Source organism: Pimephales promelas, chromosome 11 (genome assembly GCF_988280905.1).
Source record: "Pimephales promelas chromosome 11, fPimPro1.hap1.1, whole genome shotgun sequence".
Lineage (NCBI taxonomy): Eukaryota > Metazoa > Chordata > Actinopteri > Cypriniformes > Leuciscidae > Pimephales > Pimephales promelas.
In genome coordinates, this window is record NC_142779.1 from 8,340,506 (window position 1) to 8,363,955 (window position 23,450).

Genomic DNA, 23,450 nt, shown 5'->3' on the forward strand with positions numbered 1-23,450 from the left:
TCTCAATTGGCTCTTGTCGTACTTGACAGTGATACTCGGGTGTCATCAGTCTGTGCGTTTCACTCTCACAACCCTTGCTCATTCTGCAGGCTCAGGGTCAAATGTTGAGGTGAAAGGTCACCTGTTCGTTTAACACAATCTTCCTCCGTGTCTTTTGACAGGAAGTTAGCAGGGTGAGATGAGAGGAAAATTGCCGGCAGGCGTTATCCCTTTGTCCGAGTGTGCAAACATTTTAAACGAGTAAATAGTTATAAAACATATATTTACAATCAGTATATTTATATATATATATATATATATATATATATTATTTTTTTTTTTTTTTTAATTTAGAACAATAAGGTGTGAGCTACAAATGAGGTTTGTCTCTGAAACATCTTTATTAATTATGGACATTTTGATCATGTTTTTCTTGAAAAGTATAGGTGAATGAACACTATAAAGAAGCTAATGTGTAAATTGGCAAACATTCATTTGTTTATGACTCCAGTAGAATGATCAAGGACCTGCATACATCAGCCTGTATTTACCAGTAGGCCTGCTGAATGACAGCAAGCAAATTACTCACACATACACACGCGCGCGCACACACTCAAACGCTTTAACACAAATTCCTACACTTTTTTAGATACAGAGACCATTATTTACACAGACACATACACCCTTGCCGTACAAGATGGCTCATGTTAAAACTGGCTGGTAAACTGATTCCTCACATTACTTAACTTATTTCAGGTTTGTTGCATTTAAAATAATTATTATAAACTGCCCTCAATTTCATTAGCATGTCTTAAAGCATTTCAACACAGAAACAACAAAATAATCAGAATTAAAATTTGTTAACTTAACTTAATTGTTAATTTTAAATACAATTTAAAAAAAAGTGAGAGAAAGAAAATGATTTCTTCTTACAGGCGAGGCATGTCTCAAACATTAGATTCCAGCAGAGGTGTTAAACAACTATAGTGTTCAGTCCTGGGTTAAGATTACTTCCTGACTGGTTTAATTCATCCATAACTCACATGGTCAGGTCCTCTGCAGTTAGGATTAGAATCTGAAATGCCATGACTAATAACATTAAATAAATAGTGCTTTTCTTGGTCTTGTGTGTTCATTTGGGCAGTGTTTAGGTTGGTCTTAGGCATCAGACATGACATCTATGTCCTCAGATCCGTTCTGTTTGGTGGCAATCCTCCAGCGGTTAATGTGGTGGCTTCCCTTCTTCTTCTGTGTGCACTCCGGGCCCTCTTCCTCCAGCTTCTGTCGCTTATACTTGGTCCTGCGGTTCTGAAACCACACCTTCACCTGAGGGGAGCACAAGACAGGACATCAGAGCCATAAACGTTTTGGTGAGTAGGCTGCCGCTACACAGTTGACAGTTGGTCCGTCATAATGGTAAAGAAAACAGAGTGAACCATCACGTTATGATACTATGTAAATGTTTGTTACACTAACTATGTTGTATGCCTATCAGAAGAAATCCAAAAGAATAGGCTACGTTTCTTCAGATAGAAATGACACTCGTGGTATAGATACGCATCTTCATGAGACTGTGTTGGATAATCCCATATAAAACGTATAGATTTTACATTTTAATTTAATTCAAATAGCCTAAATTCCACTAACAGATTTTCAAAATATAAAGCAGATTTAGTGTATTAGGCCTTCTAATTAAAAAGACGGGTTTATTTTTGCAACAACGCCGGTTTACATTTCACACAAGAGATTAAAATGCCTACTGGAATTTAGGATAGCTAAAAACAACCGCGCAGAAGCGGAAAAAAGTAGCTTAAAGGCCCATTTTTATTTATTTATTTATTTAATTTTTTCTGAAGTGGTCTCATGCGCTATAGGCTATAAATTCTCAAGATGCTGACTGTGTTCTGAATCGCTTTCTATAAAACATATATATAGCCTACTAAATAAAACAATTCACAAACGTCACGTGGCTATGGCCTATATTTATTGGCATATTTTACCAAAATTGCCTCTCTCCTTAGATGTGTGAATAGCCATGTGTCAAGCCTGTTCGGTGTATTTTCGTTAGGTTAGTTTTTGCAATAAAACATAAGTATAGGTATACAAAGCAGCAAAATAACATGATAATTCCCAGCGTCAGACCTAGATTTTGTAAATTAAAATCTTTGTTGCGATGCTTCAAACCATGCCAGTTGACGAGTTCGAAGCATATGCTATGTCAAATAGGCCTAGACGAACATAAAAGAAAACAATTAATTTGCCACCGTTTAGATTTTTGGAAATGTAAAACTCAACAAATCAAATAGCCTATATTTCTTCTGACATTTATAACGTTTTAAAAATAATCTTTGCATCATTGTTTTAACGGATCAGGTTGAATGGGTTTATATATAGTGGCATCTTTGTAAAAGCAACTACAAATCCCTCTGAAGTCTTGGCCTAAAATAAAATTATCACAGTCATAGCGCCGCAAACAACTGACACATGGCCAGCCAGCGTCCTTTCAGACTCGGGGATTCTGGCCCGTTTCTGGATTTAGCAAGCAGCCCAAGTGTTGTTTACATTATCGTGTAGGCCAACAGCAACAGCTTGTCAGTGCAACATTAATCATTAAAAATAATATAGGCTAGTCCCCAGTTTCCTATATTAGGCATATTTACTGTTTAAACATATTTATATCTTTTTGAAACAAACATGTAGTTCTGCTGCTCCAATAATTTTAATTAGCAATAGCCTAGGCTACTTTTTATCTGTAATGAGGCTACTTGTGAAATAGTTATCTCCACGGGGCAATTTCTCTATTGAGCGGCTACCATTTTACTTTAAGTATTTTATACGCGTACAACAAAAACATGCTGTTCATGCGCGCGCGCATGAACAGCATGTTTTTGTTGTGTGTTGTAGCATGCGTTTCCTCGTGTTTACCTGAGTCTCAGACAGGCTGAGGCTGTTAGCGAGCTGTTTCCGTTCGGCTCCGACTACATAATGGTTCTTCTCGAAGGCGCGCTCCAGGCGCAGGAGCTGAGAGGGCGAGAACGCGGTGCGGATCCGTTTGGGCTTCCTCGCGAAAGGGCCGTGTAGTAACAGCGTGTCCTGTGAGACGTCGTTCCCTGAAATTATAATAACACTAATCAACATAAGATAACTTGATTATAAAAATGTGATTCTTTTTAAGCTATAGCACGGGACAACCTGAAGTAATGTTAATTAAACCCAAGAAGAAAACTATCCTAAGTGGGACCATGATCACTTTCTGATTTTAGCCCATATTTCAACAAAAGTTAACATATCAACTTTATCAAAAAGTGTCACAAATGCAGACTAGCCTACCCTGCTTTAATGCATTTAATTATTTGGCCTGTAATTGATTAAATATGATTGAAATATAGTTTATTCGTTATAATTTTAGAACATTTTAATTGATTAAATATGATTGAAATATAGTTTATTCGTTATAATTTTAGAACATTTTAATAATGTTTGTAAAGATTATGCCATTCCAGCTTTTGTAATTTTAGGCTATTCCTGCGATTTATGAAAGCCTTATTCTGTAAGAAAAGTCTAAATGCTTTACATAATTGAATAGGCCGACTATTTTAATCTATTTATTTGTAACTGACTGAATATATATATATATATATATATATATATATATATATATATATATAGGCCTATATATAAATCATGGTAATTGGCGGACAGTTGGCTACCGCGATAGGACATAATAAAATAGAATAAAATGTTTGACTTTGTATATATTTGTCTATACAATATAAAGTCCAAATAATGTAAACAGTTTTTATTATTAATGGCCAATTCATTAAACACTCATTACGCATAGCTTTGCAACCTTATAATTAAGTAGCCTAAAAATAGTATGTCGATTTTAAATGTTCTCAGTTAAAAAGGTTTCACGATCATGAATTCATTTTTAGGAACAGCCAATATTTAGACTTTTTTTATGCACTTACCCTCATATTAGATTCTTCTTTAAAGGTCATCACAGTTAGCTAAATTATTAACACTGTTAGCTTAATAAATATTTGACCTTTATACAGGCCTACCCGTTTTGTGGCCAATTAATTCAATTAAAATTCTACATTCGTTTACTTTCATCGTCTTTAGACAGCTTGAACACCAGAAGAGGACAATTTATCGAATGACTGGAAATTAAATAGCCTAGTGCTAATAATGAGCTGTAACGAGTTCATCAGAGCAGATTCGTCATCTGTCATTATCTCTCGATGCAAAGACAGTGATTAAAAGGCGATAGCGTGGAATAGAAAGCTGATATAACAAAATAACAATAATTAAGTCAAACAATAAGGTAAAAAACTATTAAAGGTTAGACATTAAAATAGAGGCAGTCGAATATTATGTTTAAAAAAAAAAACTCCCAAACGACATTACTGACTATAAAACATATCTCTCATTTTGCCGTATAGGCAGCTGACAACATGAAACGGGGACATTCAGAATTCAAGATCAAGCAATAATGTTATCAGAGCTGTTCTGCTGCTATAAGCTTATACGAATATAATGCATTCATTTTGGAAGATATGACATTGAGCTTTTGTGCGTGGCTTTGTCTAAATCTATGTGTCCCTCTTTAAGTATCGCCTCAAGGCATGGGCAAAGCAAGCATATCATTTGTGATTTTCATTTGCAGCTTAACCGGAATTATCTCCCAATCCAAACTCCATCTATCAGTGTTATCCCGCTCCACAGTGGTAGCCTAATAGCCTGTTGCCGCGGGGGGCATTTATGAGAATTGGCCATTTCAAGAAAAGTTCAGAGACACGCACCGGCGCACAGCAATGTATTTTACCTATTGCATTTACGTGTAAAAATTATGCATAGGCTACTTTGATATTTTTATTTAGGTGAAAAAGTTGTTTAATAATGCGTGCGTGCTTGACAAATATACAGAGTTGGATTCTTACCTTGAAATCGATGGCCAAAAAACCTGTTCCTTAAGACCCACGGGTAAAAATTGAGTGGCTCACGGTGCTGCGTGCCAAAGAAGTGCGGGTGCTGCAGGTGTGTGCTGCCGAGCGGGTGTGGGTGCATGCTAAGAGGAGCGTGGTTCACAGTCTCCGAAAACACCAGTTCAGGGTTTGGATAGAGCGCGCGGCCTGCGGGGCTTTGATACCCGTTAAGAAAACTGTCAGCAGGCGTCGAGTAGCTTAGGGCGGTGGGGCGAATGGGGTCTTCTGGTGTTAAAGGGGTTTCCTTCGCCACCAAAGACTCAATGGTAAAACAGCGCTTCCCCGTTGCCGAAAACATTGTCCGTGACGGTACCAGTACAGTCCAACTGATGAGGTTCGCCTTTACGTCCTTTCACAACTCCTTTAGTGACCTCTATCAGCAGCAATATTTAAGTCAGACATAAACTAAATATAAAACACTTTAATGTTCCCTACTTTTGCCAATTGCCGTGTAATCCATCGATCCACGAGTGTCCATAAATCATGAAAGAAAAAGTGAGAATAGAAGCTCGAGACCCATGGATTTGGATTTGAGGGACGCCGCACAGTCACAGTGTCGTGTGAGACTGCCACTCATTGGCGCATAGAGCTCGGGCGGTGGGCGGGTCCTATGTTCATTTGGGTCAGATAATGAACTCTATTAGTTTGATCATTCACTTCAATGGGGCTGCTTCCAACAGGTCAGTTCCTACGCTAGTAGATCATCAAGAACTATTTTCCTTGTCACACTTCCAACTATGGGCTACGCAAGCCTTCAGGGTGTAGACTGCAATCTGCAGTTCATTCCAGCCTTTCGTTAAAAGGAGGCTATAGCAAAATGTTTGCTTTTGAACTTTACTTCATTTAACTCATTTAAATATAGATATGGGCCAACAAAAATCCTATTTTTTCAATTAGGCAGCGACGATGCTGTGCCGAATAGCAATCCAAAATATTGCCAAGTAGCCTACAATAGTAAAACCGATTTTTCAATTGTTTTTTTTACCACAAAAACCACAAGAGCATTTATATGAAACAAACATAAGTTTTTTTTTCATTTGAGCAAACCTAGAATACACATCACTAAATTTGAAATCTTAATAATGTTGTCGTCTACAGATTTGAGTCTACCTGCAATGAGTTTTATTTATTCTCATTCATCCAGCTTCAATAGGCCTAATTTAGGCCTATATTATTTCTCTAGATGATGAATTAGATAATTTCGGTATAAAATTATTTTTGTTTTTTAGGCTACTGAGCTAATAGCTTAATAAAATTCATAATAATTACCATGCCGTTGGGATATTATTATTGTTATTAATATAGCCTAACTATATTACAAATAAAACTTTTAATACAATACATAGCCCCTATATAGGCCCTACTAGGCTAATAATATAATTAGTATTACTATTTCAAAGCAATAATTTTATTAGAACAATAGAATAAAGCACTTAATTTAAAAAAAAAAAAACAAATAACAAAAAAAAAAAAAAAGGAACGAAAAAAAGAAAACACAAAACCGAATCAGCTCTGCACAATGACGCGGACATTACTGACCAGCCTCAAGAACTAAATTCGTCTGTAGGCTATACACAAACTGTTGGCTGTTACAGTCATCGTTTTTGTCTTTAACCATGTGCCTGTCGATTAAAATGGGAAATCGTTGACCCGTTTACGCAGTAACCTATTAACTTGGTCACTGCGTGTTTCCAGAACTGCACATCGATAAGATCTTATGTCAGGCAGAGCTGCACCTGTTCCCGAACCTCACCCACGGGCAGCGGAATGGCCTGCTACAACACGGCGTTATGAGGCTTATGTGACTGAGTGGGTAAATTATTGAAAATATTCCGTCTCAGCTCAGGGTTTGACAAGAGTTGTATGCGCAAACATTGGGAAGAAGCCTTCAAGCGGCATAGCTCGCAAACTTCTGACTCGCTATTAATTTACAGGCCCGTGTATTTAGGGACTTGAGTGGCTGTTCAGCGACCGTTTCATGTTGTGTTTTTAAAGGTAATGATTAGGCTAAATGTTTGACTGGCTCGTTAACTCCAGTGCGCATTAGAAAATCATTACAGCGGGCAACAACATGTTGAGCGCCTATTTAGAAAGCAAAACCCCGTGAGTGCGCACAGTCATGGACCTCTTTGCAATATCGAATGAATAAACGGTCATTTTCGTTTATTGTTCAAATGTTTTTATTAGTTGTTGTACCAAGAAGATCATTCAAAAATTTGTTAAAGCTCGTTAAATATTGAAAAAATTGTATATGCACTTGATAACTGACAAACAAGAAGCATATTTATAATGCCTATATGCCAAATAAACAACAATCTTCTAAATTGGTCTATGTGGATATATTCCCCCGTCAAAACACAACTTTAGCCTTTGCACATACCTTTCCTTCAAATATGTCCTTAATAATTCAGACAGACCACATGTTAATTTGAGTCTAAATTACGTACTTTAAAGTACGTCCAGTACTTTCAAGTGTCCTTGGCATTTAGTGTTTTGATTGGATGAGTGGCAATGGATCTCTGTTGCAGCAGTCTGCATGCTTCCTCCAGCATATAAAATGAGTAATAATGACTTAAAAGATATTCTCAATATCTAAAATTAAAGTGGTAGCATTCACATCTCTGTTCAATTACTAGTTAATGTGTCTGTTCAATGTGCAATGCTGACTTTTTGAATGGACCATCATCGTTGACAAAAACTCAGCATTTTAGTCTAACAGAGCTGTGTCCATGGAATTGGACAAAGTGAGCAGTGAATTATAATTTGCACTAAATGTAACACAAATTATATTTCCATATTTCATATCTACCCTATATAATTCCCCATGCACTTGAAGAACATGGTATTTTGGCATTCTGAAAAAAAAAAAAAAAAAAAAAAAAAAAAACATTTTCATGGATCTTTTCTGTGCTATACACGGACCTAAAGGTGCAATGAAGTGACGGAAAGAGAGAGAGACTCAATGTTTCTGTCTGCCACTCTTCTCTCTTGTTCCATAATTAAGTGCTCAAGGAATCTGTAATGAATGCTAATGGGGCAACCAGCCATCTGCACAAACACAGAATTAAAAACTACCATGCTGAGAGAGAGAGAGAGAGAGAGAGAGAGAGAGAGAGAGAGAGAGAGAGAGAGAGAGAGTGATGGGAGGATGGGAGACAGACTTAAACCTTTCTCCAAAAGGAGACCTATAAAGGCAGGAAGGCAGCTCTCACTTTCTCTATCCCATCCCCGGATTACAAGTGAAGCAAGACAGATTCACAGCACCTCAAAATAAATAAATAAATAAAAGAACTTAACCATAGGACACAAAATGCACTCTTATGAAAGATGTACTATATTTGAACATATTTTAAACAGCCAAAATTACATTCATGCGGGTGGACTAACTTCAAAATATTAATTATATATTACAAAACAATATTATTTGACAGTTTTTATAATTTATGTTATATTGCGGCCTAATAAATTATTATATTACATTATTATATTAATATATTAAACAATTATTATATTAATATATTACATGTATGTTTTTAGTTATATTTCAATGTTTATATTTTATGAATTATATATACATATATTTTAAATAATCAATATATCATTTAAATGTATGTAGCTATGTTCTGTTACAATTCCCAAACCCTCACATTCATCATTTTCCTCTCACATTTGTCATTGTCAAGCACAAATTATTTTCTCAAATTTGACCAGGTTACTTGTGTTTGGAGTTTCTATTTGTCTGTCCTGCTGTCCGCTGCTTCCCTCTAGTGGTGGAAAATGTGTATTTGGAAATATTTAGGAGAAATTATTGTCATATGTATTTTAATTAGTGGATGAAGGTTTTGTTTTAAGAGCATGTATTCTGTATGAATATTATAATATTGTTTAATTCCAGCAGCAGTTTGTACAGCATTTAAAATGGGCTACATATAATTTTATTAATATGGCTTGCTGCTTGCTTAATCTTAACATGACATGGTGAAGCCAGTGGACAATAGTGATTTTTGAACATCTTAGATTCTGGTATATTTATATTTCTGTCTTTGTAGCGTAATACAAATTAATAGTCATGTAGAATATGTGCTGACAAGACAAGACAACACCCTGCCTCTAATTGATTTCAATTCAACTCGAGGAGCATTTAACACATTGGTCTAATATGTATTCTTGAACAGTTTTGTAACAAGATATTTGCTGAATTTTAACACAAACATCGGAGAATTTGTTGAAAGTGGACTTTATTGTGTAATCTGTATTGACATTTAGAGACCTTCGTACTGACATGAATAAATAAATAAATAAATAAATAAATATATAAATAAGTCATAAATTAAACCAACAATTATAACCTCAATATTTGAAACATTCATACTGACAGAATAAGTAAATGAATACATGAAGAGTTCAGATGCAAAAGCCTCTAAATTTTATTCTAAAATACTCATTTTTATCAAGCTTGTATATTTAGGCTAAGTTCAGTAATTTCACTTAAATGGCAATGAATATTACCTATTAATTGTCATTTAAGTGAAATTACTGAACTTAAATATGCAAGCTTGATAAAAATGGTCATTTTAGAAGAAAATTTCAAATGGCATTTAGAGGCTTTTGCATCCGAACTCTTCACATATACAAATATAAATAATTCATAAATTAAACAAACATATCATTTTAAATCATGTCACAAAGCAAATAAATAGATCATTATAAATATCAACCTCTTTGCGCATTTAATTTTTGATCTTGTTCTAGGATGTAGTTGAGGAAGCGTCTAGGAGACACCGGTGTGTGCCATTGCTGTGGGTCTGCTGGTGTTGATTTCAGGCCAGGAAAGTGAGCCTGTCAAATGGATAAAGTACTTTATTTTCTTCATCATTCAAAAAAATAAAAAATAAATAAATAAATAAACAATTCACTTTATTTAGCCTGCATTAAATCAGTTTAGTTGGGTCAACAAAATTCAGGATTGATTTACTAAATGAAATTAAATTACTGTGGTATGATAAATTACCTTCCTAACATTTGTCAAACTAAACGTTTGACTAAAAGAAACACTTATGAAACCGCTTTTGTTCAAAATTTACAAAATAAATGTACATTACAAATTTACATCAAGATTATTATTTGTGTATATTTTGATTTGTATTTATTTTTGTGTTTTTAAGGGTCCTTTCCTTAAATAGAGAAAGGTGCTCCAGATGATGTGGGAGTGGCATAGGTTAGTCTCTCACAACAAACGAGAAAAGTTAACATGGAGCAGCTAAATCTCAAACCTCAGGGGAATCATATAAAACGCAGAACAGAGGAGTGTCTGCTCGCAAAAAGCGAGGGTGACAGAGCTCGTTATAAAACAAGAATGAACATTGGCTTGGCTTTTCGGAGATGGACAACGGAGTGATTTGAAATGTCGTAAAAGCGACGCAGAGATGACGTTAGGCTACTCAACTGGTGAGTAAGGTAGGACCTATTTTATTGAACATAAATTGCCATATAGCTCTCTAAAGTGCATTGTATGATCTGTTAAGAAGGGTCATTATGGTTGTTATAGAGCTGTGCTCGAATTTATTTTCAACGAAGTAGGCCTACGTGTCTTAATGTGTAGTTATAGTTACAGTAATGTCTTCGGCTTGTCAGCTTGAGTCCAGATCATTTTCATCTAAACTGGTTATGTCTCTTAAGCTTTGTGAACGTTTAATGAGCTCTCTTTCTCTCTCTCTCTGTTGTAATGAGAAAGAAATATATTCATCCGATTCCACAGTCACGCAGAGCCGAATCACAACCAAAACAATGTTATTCCGCAAAATGAATGTAGCCTATTTTTTTTACCACTAGAGGACCAAAATTATTTGAAGACTGGTACTGAAACAGTAGCCTATTGTTATTACTCACTAAATCACATCTCACACTCACGAAACCGATCTCATAACTATCACAGCTCCACACAAAATCCCAAAATATTACAGAAACTCTTCTAAATATCCAACATAACTGAATAGTACACATTGCACATTATTCATGTCAGTTAACTGATAATCATAACAGCTTTTCCTCCCTTTAGCATAATTTCATGTAATTTTAGGGAAAAAAATGTAATGTTATGTTAGGCAAACATACCAGTCTCTCGAGAATTTCTCCTGAAGAGGCAAAGTTGAGCCTATGAAGGCCAGTTGAAATGCAGGTGAAAACTGTGCTGTTCTAAAAAATGGAAAGACGGTTTAAGCACAATTTAGTAATGAGGAAGCCTAAACAAAGCACATGGAAGATCTAATCATTAATAAATGACGCACATCAGCTAACTGAGGCGTGTTTCAGCATGATGTAAATTAAACATCTCTTACCATACAATGGTCGAATTGGACACATTGGCATGCTGTTTCCTGGATGAGAAAAAGAATCCACTGTTATTGCTTTATTAAAGTAGACTTGTTGTCTAAAGTATTGTCTGTCTAAAGCAAAATCTTTCCAAGTCTAGCAGAGCAGGATGTGAATTAATAATGAGAAGACCTGCTGTGTCAAAACAATAGGTATTCTCATGGTGGCAAAAGGATTTCAGTTTATACAGATGGAACGATCATGCAAATGGAAAGGAAGTTTGAGCAGTGCACAAATGTGATACCATCTCATGTTGTTCTGATAAGCATTAGTCTGTGGTTCAACAGCATGTATGAGACCCAGCGTATTAACGTCTATATGATTCAAGTTGTGCACATTCTGGAGCCCAGCACTCACTCTACAGTAAAAGCTCTGAATCAAGTAGATCAAAAACAGGTCGTGAGTACTTACCTTTACCTCACTGCAATCTTCTGAGCAGCTCTGCAAATGAAATGAAGTATGTCAGATTAGTTGAACATTTATATTAGAAATGTGTGCTTTTTTGCAAAAAAGAGTCTGGTTTGTAGCATGAGTTGTACTTACCAAAAGTGTTCCACCGTTCTGCAGTTTTATTTCTCTCACCAATTCATAGAACTCGAACTGGAACTCTGATGTAACAGAACGAATCGACCTCTGAGCAGAAAGACCAACGGCCAGCAGAAATACGAAGCATACGATGGTATCCATAATCTCTACGTTGACTTGTCGTGAATACGTTTTAAATCGATCTGATTGATGTGTTTTCAGCGCCTCAGCTTTTAAGCTCATGAATACAATGGAGTAAAATTCCATGGAGGGAAATCCCTCTCAGGCTGGGTACTAGTCTTCATGCCCACAAACATGATTTTACCCAATGGCAAATGGGCGAATCTTTTGAATCTCTTCTGATGCATTTATCAGCATCATTGTGAGAGTGTCCATCAAATGGGTTTTAAAAGGGACTTTTGATCTAATTTTCTTAACCAGCTTTCCTCTTTGTTTGCATGTGAACAACATATCATTTCAAAAGCTCCTATAAATTGTTTAAAATATTTTCCTATATACTGCTATATGAATTACAATTTTATGAATGTCTATGATGACATGCATTACATTATTGTGGTAGTTTAATGTTAATACCCCTTTAACAGCCCTTACAAAAAAACAAACAAACAAAAACATTAATATTAAGGTGGGAAGTGTGTAACATAACTTATAAATAATGCCGGGGGGGTTTCTCCCCCGTCTGCCATTGGTTGGATAAACAGAAAGTCCTGCCTCAAACTCACACCATAGGTTGTGCCAATGCAGCTGTGTCAGGTGGTCAGGATGAATAATTATCCTATAATTGATATGAGAAAGAATTTAAGCATAAAAAAACTGTAAACTTCAACTTGCTTGTACACCTATTCTTTCCCTATAAAATCCATACAGCAACACACTTTATTGAAGAAATGAACATGTTCACCTAAATCCAGATTATTAAAAGACAATGCTTTTAAAGACAATAGTAATACACTTGAAGTGGATTAATAAACAAATGAATCACTTTAACCAGAGCTATCAGTTGACTTAACTTAAAAAATTTAGGAAACTCAAAATTTGAAGTAATGTGGAATTGTCAAGTTCATAATTTAATTTTTCTTTTCAATTGCACATGAAGTTTATTACTTAATTTTAAGGCAACGGGTGTCCTCACTTTTCAAGTTAAGTAGTCGAGTTTAGTTTAAAACAAATTGTCACTAACACATTGAACTTGACGCGTAGAAAGACTGAATGTAAAACATAATCTTTGTGTTATTTACAACATCAGAAAATCGTAAGTCACATTTATCAGAGCAGTGAATCAACAATAAACATCCTTTGTAGCACTAATATCCAGTGAGATTAAAATGGCAAAACTACTTGGAAATGGAAATTGACAATTGTTCTGATTGTTTTTTGGTTTAGACTATTGTTTATGACTTATGTCACACTGGTTATGGAGACAGAAAGTTACTAGTCTAGCTCTGGTCTTTGTGTTTGACTGTTGTTTATAACATAATAAATGAGTCGGACTGTTTTTAGCCATATGTTTCTGCTGGCAGGCTGTTGACATGTGAAGTGAAGAGCTCTCCAGATCCTGTAGAAGTGTTAAGACAAAGGCTTCTGTTCAAACCAACTGGGAGAGGGAAATACTAAAATAGCTTCCCAATAACCTTTTTTTCTGGATTACAATGAGAAGTGAGAGCAAGATTAGCCGCTTTCCTATTTAAAGAGGAGTCTTTAATGCGGAAGGAGTATTTTTGTATAGAAAGCGAGCACCGAGCGAGAACTCATGGGGTTATGCTCCAGTAAGTCTACAGTTGCAGTGGCTCCCTATACTGGGATTCAAAGCACTGATTCAGGAGACCGAGCTGACAGCACCATGCAAGCTTCAATTTGGGATGATCAAACCTCCACGGACCAGGCTGATAAGAACAAGGCCGACCATGTGTGGAGCAAGGGCGCTAACCGTCCCGCCAAACGATACCTGGAGCTGCAGACATCCAGGGAGGAAGAGGAGGACAGCGGTGAAGATGAAGTGGTGGAACTGCTGCTGAGTGTCTCTGACAGTTTAGGGAGTCAGTATCTGGATTAGTATGAGTATCAATATGCACCATAAGACTCCACAAAACCGGTTCAGAGTCGCCGAACAACGCGTATAGAGAAACGTCTCTTGCGAAGAGCTCATCGGTCTTCAATTTGTGGATCCAAGATGTCAAATTTGGTTTGAAATATAATTTCAGACTCAACCTTAAAACTCTGCGTATTATTTCTTACAGACGTCCAGTAATCTGTATCAATGCACGTGCGTTTCTGTTTCTCATGCCTTCCTTGTGAATATAATATAATTAATTTATAGTAAATTAATTAAGTTGAATATATTTTTTTTGTGATCTTATATTTGTTTAAACCAGCTAAATCAATTTCTCCTAAATCTTATATAAGATCTTTTTTTTTAGGTTTTGTGACGGATAATGAGAAAAAGAAAGGTTCCACAAAGTCAGCTCATTCGTCACACAATGGGTTTTCTCTTTCTTCCCATAATTATTCAGTCTCGTGGGAGATAGGGCCAGGTTGTAATTACTCATACGAGTATGCTTGTTGAACTTCTGAAAATAGATAAACATTTTGCTTGAATAATGGCAGAATGAATGAATCATGACTCGGTTGGTGACAGATAACAGGGTTTCCTTTCCTGCAGCAAGAGAATCTGATTAGATTTTTTTTCTGTGAAATCAGGGGAAACCCATCGCTGGCATTTGTCAACCTATACCTGCATTTTCTCTTTGGGATATCTGTCTCTCTCATGACATTTACATGCATTGGGGCAAATTGAATTTACAACCCACAAAAAGTATAACAGTCAAAGTTAATTTAAAAGATAATATTGTGAACTAGATTGTAGAAGTCGCAATATTCATTCAGATATCAAGGTAGACTGAATGAGATATAAGCAAATATGTTAAAGGTATACTTGCCAAGAACTCACCATTTTATTAAGACAAAATTAAGTTGAAACATGCTTTAGTGATGACAGAAATATGTTGTTTGTGCTTCTTATAATTATCATGGATAGATGAATTAATGTCCTAGATTTACTTAAATATGTAATCTTTTTTTTTTTTTTTTTTTTTTTTACAAAGCATATAATAGGTTTTATACTTTTGTGAAGTAGGATTTCAACAAAATGGAGCCAAATAAAAATGTCTCTTTATTATTATGTGCATAATACATTCTGCAGTATGGGGCCCTCAAGTGGTTGGAGGCATCTGGGCACTTGGTATTTTGCTGTGTTAGATAATCTATGCCTGGGTTACCAGAAAATAAGCAATAGTTTAGTAACGTAATCCATTACATTACACAGGTAATATAATATAATACTTTTAGATTACTTTTGACCAAATTCTTCCAAATCCAATATTATCACATCAAGTTGAATAGGATAATATTGTACCTTACTGATAAAAAATACACAGAGAAAGAAAATAAATTCCGTTCTGTGCATTAAACATTACATTACATCAGGCTTTCCCAGATGGGGTTCATGAAGGAACAGGGGGTTTTGAGTTTAATGAAAAGTTAGGCTACATAAATCATAAAAATTTTAAATAAACAATTGTAAAATAGAAAAGCTCCCAAAGACAGCAATACATGGTTAAATTACCTACTTTGATAAGTCAAATAATATGTGTTCGTCAGGAGTTTATTCCATATATTGCAATGTTGAGAAATAATGGGATCCTTAATTGGATAGTTCACTCTTAATGGAATAGTTCACTAAAAAATGAACAAATCACGTTGACTACCATGGTGATGAGGGGGTTTACCATCAACTGTTGTTATGTTCAACAGAAGAAAGAATCTGTAATTGTGAAGAAAGTGTAACTGTCTGATTACAAGTAGGCCTATATTTTGAAACAATATATGAACTAGGCCTACTTAATTTTTGAAATATGATTATGTAGGCTAGTCCTGATTTCTTGTAATCAGTACCCAGCACTGCTTGACATTATATTTTTCTATATATAGCAATACCATTATATTTTTGCTATAGCTTGCTGTTAGGAAACACTCAATAAAACAGCATTGTTCGGTCGGGCTCACACTTCCTCCAATTAAAAAAAACACAACCTAATGGACCATTTTGTCACATATGACATTTGTGTGTTTAGCTAATCTGTTCTCATTAAGTAGCTGCAGATTTTCACTCAATCTGAACGAGCTGGGAAAAGTCACAAACATATGCGCTACTGCCACCTGCGTGTCAAGTCAAGCAGTTCGCCACCTGCACTCACTCATTTACTTCTATCTCTGACTGTTACACTAAGCACTGATATTAACAGTTCAGCTAAATTTGTGAATGTATCTTATTTCTCGGTGTTTACTCTGGGAATCTCCTGCTGCGCACATTCTGCCCAGAAACCGTCTTTGACTCGAAATGGCACTTGCGTCGGTCTTAATGGTCGTTGTTGTCGTTGAAAGCTTCGGAAAACAGGAACGGCTCAATTTCCTGAGTAAAAGGCCTCATTGAAATGTTGCACAGAGCGTCGCATTAGCATAAAGTGCTCGTTTTAAGTAGGGCCTCGCCTTGTGCTCCTTTCAGTACATCTTTCAGTCAACGCGTTAGAAGTCATTGTGTTCACATACTAAACCTTTCACAAAGACACAATAGCGTGCGTGTACTTCAAACGCTAGTGATTAATGTTAATGACCATTAGATGGAGTGGACGCACATTTCGCTGCAAATAAAATGCAAAACCGAGCGTTTTACCTTTTCCACGCTAAACTCAAATCATATGTTCCTTTTTTAACTGTTTAGTGGCAAGAGAAGGTGTTTTTTTCTACATGTAAGGTGAGAATCCCGTAATTAGTTTGTCATTTTTGTCAGAGACTTGAAACTAACTGTAGGCTACTCTAAAAAAAGTGGTATAGTCTGCAATTATTAGCTAGCCTACATTATTAGCTAGCCCCACTTATTATTTTTCTTGAGTAAAATATCTAAAATTTTGGTTCTCCAAAAAACCTTTCAGCTCTTGAAAGAACCATTTTTTTCTTGGTTTTGAAGAAGATTAATTAGGCTAATCTAAAGAAACCTTTTACACAATAAAGACCCTTTTGTGCAATGCATGCTAACCGTTCTTGGAACCATTGATGCTGTATTCTGTATTCTTAAGAGTAGACATATAACATTTAGGCTATTTGTAGTCCTCAGTATAATTAGGCTCAGTAATATCAGTAAACATGGCTTACACACAGACACATGCTGTATTGTCTGTTCAGGATTTCACCTGTTTGTTTGTGCATGATTATTAACCAATTTTATCCCTTGATCCAAGGGTTTAAATTTGTGTTGTGAGGATGAAGGGAACTGCTGTAAGCTAAGGGGTGTTAGATAAGAGGATGATGCATCCCCGAAACAGTGAGACACTGTGCTAATACTAGCAGTGGGGGGCACGCGGATGCCCTGAAGGTGGTTTGTGGGGGTGAGAGATGACTAATTGGAACGGTGAGCTCTCCTCCCCTTTTCCTGCTGCTTCTGTCCTGTGGCTTTTCCCAGGGTTCCCCTCCCTGTAGGAAGTCTTGGCCTACTGCAAGATTACATCAGATCACATCATAGAAAGTCTGTCTGTACATAAACAAACACTTGCACTCAGGTAGTCTACATCCACACAATCAGTGACGTGGAAGAGAGATGGGTTCTTGCTCTTACTCCTCAAAGCTCTCTTTCTTTTTTACTCTCGCCTACTTTATCTTTATATGTTCTGAATGACATAGGGGGCAGCCAGAAGTACCTGTTTGAAGAGGATTTAGGATTAAGGAAAGGAGGTCTCCATGACAGTGCTCTCATAATAGGCTTTATTCATCTATAAAGCTAGTAATCATGTGAAATGGAACCCATGGGCCAATGATGAGTGTTGCTGCACAGAAATCTTCTTGTAAACTCTCATACATACATCATCAAAGCATTTTTTCTTTACTGCAAGGTGAACATTTTATTGGTCCAAAATGTATGCCTTGTTTAATTTGAGGTTTATTTTTAATTCAACATTTTAAATGCACTCTACCAATAGGCTATATAAAAAAATATTTAAATTGTGTTTTCATGTTTGTCATCACAACATTATTTCTTTTTTCAAATTAACTTTATGTGATTCAGAGAACATAATATGTTGAGTTTATGTTGATTAAACCAATCTCCTTCATTGTATTAACTTATTTCAATTAACTCTAAATGTTAAGGCAACCAGGTTATCTACTTTTTTGAGTTAAACTAAATCCTTTACAAGTAGGTTCCATATCCAACCTTAAATGGTTCTGTCAGGGTTCTGTTTCACATCTCATCATGGGATTGTTTTAGTTTTAATTAATTAATTTTTTTTAATTACATTTAAAAAAAAAATCCCATACAAGAAAAAAGGATTCTAGAACCTTAAAAGGTTCTGTCAGGCACTTCATTTACAGTAAAAATATAACCAGGGGTTCCCATTTGAATTAAAATTTAATCGGTTAATTTTGTTTTAATTAAATTTTTCACTGTAACAAATTAAAAAAATTTAAATAACATGTTAAACTTGAAAGGATTATGCAATCATTTAACTCTGGTGCTGCTAGTTCATTTTTGATAGAAAAAGTTTTAAGTTTTTTTTGTTTTGTTTTTTAGAATTTTAATTTTTAATTTTAAATCATTTTAAAAAAGTTCCAAAACCTCCAAGAAAACAATTTTGGACATGATTAAAAAAGGTCAAATGGTCCTGACAAAAAATAAAATAAAATAAAAAATAAAAAATAAAAAATATCCACACATACTGTTTGTGGTTAAAAATGGCTGCATTGGAAATATGTATTTGATATAAAAATTAAAAAAGGTATTTTTTGTGCATTTATCATAAAAATAACACTTCAGCGATAGTCTGCCACGTCTTGTCTTAAAAAAAGAGACCAAAATGAAGTCTGTGCTCCAAAGCATTCAACACTCTAAAAAATGCTGGGTTGTTTTAACCCAACTTTGGGTCAAATATGGACTAACCCAGCCGTTGGGTTAAATTTTTACATTACATTTTTAACCCAGCATTTTGGGTTTGTCCATATTTGACCCAAAATTGGGTTAAAACAACCCAGCATTTTTTAGAGTGAAGATTTACAGTTTAAGTTGGAAATTAAATTTTTAGGTCTATGCTCAAAAAAAGTGAATAATGGATAATAACTACTGCATAAAAATAATTTAGTAAAATAAAATACAAAATATTAAATAAAAATAATAAATTTCCATGAAGCATTCCATAAAATTGAGTCGATAAACCCCACTGAAACTTATGACTTGCATCATGAAACAAAAATCCACAAAAGCCCATGTCTTCCTGCTGGCTGAAACAGACAGAAAGGTCACATCATATTTTTCACTCGCTTGACTTTCCTTATCTCTGATCATTTGACTCAGTGTTATTTTAGTGATGAAACTTTATTCATTGAACAGATTTCTTTAGGCTTTCTGTATTCTTGCCTTTAGGGCTTAACTGGATTAAGAGAGTGGAACAGAAACATTGTGACGAGTTTGTTAACTAGTAATCAGTGTGTTCTTAGAGCAGGATTACTAATCCATCCTTATCAAGACTATTAGGCCAGCCACCGCACAAAGCCGCCATGCTAACGGGCTTTAGCATGTCTTAGTCTGCTGCAGAGCAGAGACAACAAGAACACACAACCATGTCTAAAAAGCTCTGCCTGGCTCCAACAGCTGCCCTTGGAACTCAGATTAGCTCTTTATTGTCTTCTCACCCAACTTTGTCACATCAGCAAAGTTCAACAGTTCCAAATCGAATTGTGCTCATGATTTAACCCGTGGAGCTCTTATAGCATCTTGTCTTAGGAATTATGATTATTGAAAATGTGTTGCAAACTCCAATTATCCTCCTGATAAAAAGATATGTATGCTTTTAATTACTTATACACATGCATGAATTTGGATTTACAATATTTACAGTCTCATGTTATCATTCATTTGATCAAATTTTAGATTATTACTGCTGATATTTTGTGTTATGCAAGACAAGTATATCAATATAAATTAAAATAAGACATAAGAATCTTATAACTTAGTTAGTTACTTTAACTGATCACATTATACTGGATATTGCATGACATAATATACATCCAGTTTTTTGCTTTTGCGATGGACACTTAATGTTCACATTTGTTGTTTTAACTTAAAAAAACTAAGTTGCCTTGTTGCCTTAATGTTAAGTTAATTGGAATATATTTTTTTAGTTAATACAATGAATGAGATTGGTTTAATAAATAGAAACTCCAAATATCATGCTATCTGAACCACATTATTTATTATTTATCTAAGTTGATTTGACAAATAATTAAAAAGTTGTGATAACACATCATGGAAATATTTTTTTTTTACAGTGAAGAGACGCATAAAAAAAACACGAATTTGTTTTTAAAAATATATTTCCTTTATTTCTTCCATATACAAACGTTTTAACGAAAACAAAGATACCCTTATAAGAGCAATGGTGTGTAATAGAAACACCTTAAATATATATCTATTAATTAAATATTTGTACAAATAGAGTACTGTGTCATCTAGAGAAAATCCAATATGTACAAAAACATCCTGTATAAAAGTAACAGCGAGTGAGATGTTCTCAGTCTTGAAGTGAATCGTCGATGTCGATGTCTACATCAGACTCTTCTGTGAAATCTCTCTCCTCGTCCTCTCTTCCCTGTGACCCGGGACTCTTTGGCGGCACGGCGAGTCCCAGTTTGGCTAGTTTGGCTTGTTGTTGCTCAAGACTCTGTTTTCTCCACTTGATGCGTCTGTTCTGGAACCAAACTTTAACCTGGAGTTTTGAGAAGAATGTTTAATGTCTGATCTATACGTGAACTAGATGTTTAACAAAGTGCATGAAAATAAGTTAAGCAATTTTCACCTTTTTTTTCATAGGAGTTTAGCAATACAAGACTTAACTAATTTTTTTAAACTCAGTTTAGTATGATTTAAGTTGAAATGACTTAAATATCCAAGTTGAATTTAAGTAGGGCTGTAGCAAAATAAATGTTTTATCGTGTGGCTGATGATGTGTATTTACCTGTGCTTCAGTGAGTTGGAGAGCAGATGCCAGGAGAAAGCGCTCTGATCCCACCATGTACTGCTGCCGTGCGAACTCCTTCTCCAGTCGGGACAGCTGCTCATTGGTAAAACTTGTGCGCATGCGCTTTGATTTTCCTGCTTTGTGTTTATAGTGAGAGTGGACTGCTGCTTTGGCAAGTACAGCATCTGTGCGTGGAAAAAAAAAAGTTGCATTGGTTAACTTAGGGCATTAAACATTGTTCCTTTATCTTTATAAAAATGATTCCTAACAGTAGGCTCTATCTGTCAAACACACATACCTTGTGAGTACATAGCTCCACGACATGTCTGGTAGCTGTAAGGTGGGTAGCAGAAGACGGGATACCCACTCTGCGTGTGCATAATATTCTGGCTGTACGCAAAGTGCGGTATTTGCGAGTACATGTGTGCCGCTAATGGGACCGCAGAGCTCGAGGCTGGCGCTTGATTGGTTATGGTCCGATACACACTTGTCCTGTCTCTCTCCAGATGATCAGGTCTCGCGAGCAGAGCGTCGATTGTGAAAGATTTTCCTGCGCTCTGCTTCGATGAAGTGGCATAGTCCGGGTTGAAAGACGCGTGAGGGCGCATTGATTGTCCAAAGTTTTCATAAGCTCTTCCAGGCGTCTGCATGGCTTCTGTTTATGTAGGTAAGTCCAAAAAACCTGCTTAAAAGTTATCCGCCGAAGAGATGTTCTCGAGCTTGTGAAGAACGGAGTAGAATGAAGCTTGGAGAGCCGGTGGCTCTTTTATACCTGCTCGGGGGCGCGAGGTGTGAACGACCCCCAGCGCGCTTTTGTCTTTTTAAGTGGCAGATGAGTCAAACGAGCGGCTCTACAAGGGATCCAATTAACTGATGGAGTTGTAACAAGCTGAGATTGTCAACTATCCTAATGGCCCTCTGCACTACATGCCCCCGGAGGTAGCACAGAAACACATAGAGGGGGTCAAGAGCCGAGAGCCAGGAGGTCCAGATTTACTACAAATTCCTACATGGCTGTGCGCCACAGAAACGTCCTATGTGAGAGCGCATTGATGTTACCCAAATCATCTTATTCCATGTATTCAAAGGGTACCGCCGAATGCGACACACAGCGGAACCAATACTCTCACATTCAGAAGTCAAAGAAAAGGAAAAAAAAAAGAAAAGAGAAAAACTACTAATCACATTACGCTCAGCCCGTACATCTCTATGAAAGCCCGTTGCCAGTCTTTAAGGCTCCAGATTGTCACCCAAATATTTGATTCGTGGTTAGTGAACTAATTCATAATTTAGCCCATATTAAATTAAAACCTTAATTGCCTAAAAGTGGTGCTGATGTCGTGAGTTCAGTGAACTTATTAACCACTTTGAAGTTGATGAAGAAAACCATTAGTTGAAACTCATTCAGTCAGATAGAACCGGCAGAAATGATTGTGATAAGTTAATTGGATTGAAACTAAGATGTTGTTATGGCATACTGATGAATGAAAAGATGTTTTACAGAGCAGAACACGGTAGCATCACACCTACGTGTTGTGGATAATGTTATAGAATTCACTTCCAGTTTCAGTCTCGAGGTGTCAAATGAAAGTAGGTATAATAGTGAAATCTCTTCCACTGTGGTTCATGTAAACACATTGATCAGTTCTCCTCCCTCAATCAGGCGCTGGCGTGTATTGCACCTTGTGCCAATTGTGCTTTTGTCCGTTTTGGTGTTGCCCGAAAATTGGAGAGGAGATTTGCCGCACCTGGGCTTCAGTTTTCTCACTCTGAGTGCGAAACACGCTGCTTTTACTTGTGTGTCGGGCGAGTAACTCAGATGAGCACATAATCTATTCGACATTTCCGCTGCAGAAGTCCACTTAATAAGATAGTGATGATGATACGTGACCTCTAAGCTTTTTAACTCCTTCAACTCCTTTTACTTTTTGATATAAGGAATAATTAGGACGGAACTGCATGTTGACAGCCTGTCACACACAGCTGAAACTTATGTCACAAAAATACAGCATTGCATTTTTTAATGCAGGCATGTAACTTTTATATCGCTTTATGGACACTGTAAAAGACAAAAAAATATATATATGTGTAACCAGCAGGTGCTTAGTGAAAGGCTAAGGCATCATTATCTGTGTTAATTGTCAATATTCTAGTTTTTTTCTATTTCCAACTATTTTCAAAAATCGATACACACACACACACACACACACACATATATATATATATAAATAAATATATATATATATATATATATATATATATATGTATATCACTGCATGTAAAAAATATTTTCATGATTTGTAATCACAGCATTTTTTCTTTTAATAAATTTAAATCTTAAGGCAACCGGGTTACTTTTTTTTTTTTAAGTTAAACCAACAATATATATATATATATATATATATATATATAAATCTATAGATTAATAGATTCGAATCTGAATGATGAATCAGAACTGTTGACCATAAAAATAAGCTGAAAATGTCTTTTAACATTTAAAAAAAAC

General features: G+C 35.7%; 3 protein-coding genes and 1 long non-coding RNA gene across 4 annotated transcripts; 1 reads left to right on the forward strand and 3 right to left on the reverse strand.

The window, feature by feature from the left end:
* Positions 1-361: 361 nt before the first annotated feature.
* Positions 362-5,545, reverse strand: emx1 (empty spiracles homeobox 1). Its single transcript, XM_039672616.2, has 3 exons — positions 4,923-5,545; positions 2,905-3,089; positions 362-1,305 (listed from the first exon to the last, which is right to left on the reverse strand). Exons 1-3 carry the CDS (start codon positions 5,263-5,265, stop codon positions 1,138-1,140), a joined length of 696 nt encoding a protein of 231 aa, XP_039528550.2. The 5' UTR covers positions 5,266-5,545; the 3' UTR covers positions 362-1,137.
* On the forward strand, positions 1,242-10,487 carry LOC120479831 (uncharacterized). Its single transcript, XR_005622975.2, has 3 exons — positions 1,242-1,349; positions 9,720-9,822; positions 10,133-10,487. It is a non-coding gene; the product is annotated as an uncharacterized LOC120479831 (long non-coding RNA).
* Positions 9,529-12,168, reverse strand: LOC148977130 (uncharacterized). Its single transcript, XM_089116871.1, has 5 exons — positions 11,883-12,168; positions 11,751-11,780; positions 11,306-11,344; positions 11,082-11,162; positions 9,529-9,806 (listed from the first exon to the last, which is right to left on the reverse strand). Exons 1-5 carry the CDS (start codon positions 12,129-12,131, stop codon positions 9,681-9,683), a joined length of 525 nt encoding a protein of 174 aa, XP_088972997.1. The 5' UTR covers positions 12,132-12,168; the 3' UTR covers positions 9,529-9,680.
* Positions 12,169-20,282: 8,114 nt separating this feature from the next.
* Positions 20,283-22,212, reverse strand: noto (notochord homeobox). Its single transcript, XM_039672615.2, has 3 exons — positions 21,243-22,212; positions 20,942-21,129; positions 20,283-20,692 (listed from the first exon to the last, which is right to left on the reverse strand). The coding sequence occupies exons 1-3, from the start codon at positions 21,592-21,594 to the stop codon at positions 20,498-20,500; spliced, it is 735 nt and encodes a 244-aa protein (XP_039528549.2). The 5' UTR covers positions 21,595-22,212; the 3' UTR covers positions 20,283-20,497.
* Between the last annotated feature and the right edge of the window lie 1,238 nt (positions 22,213-23,450).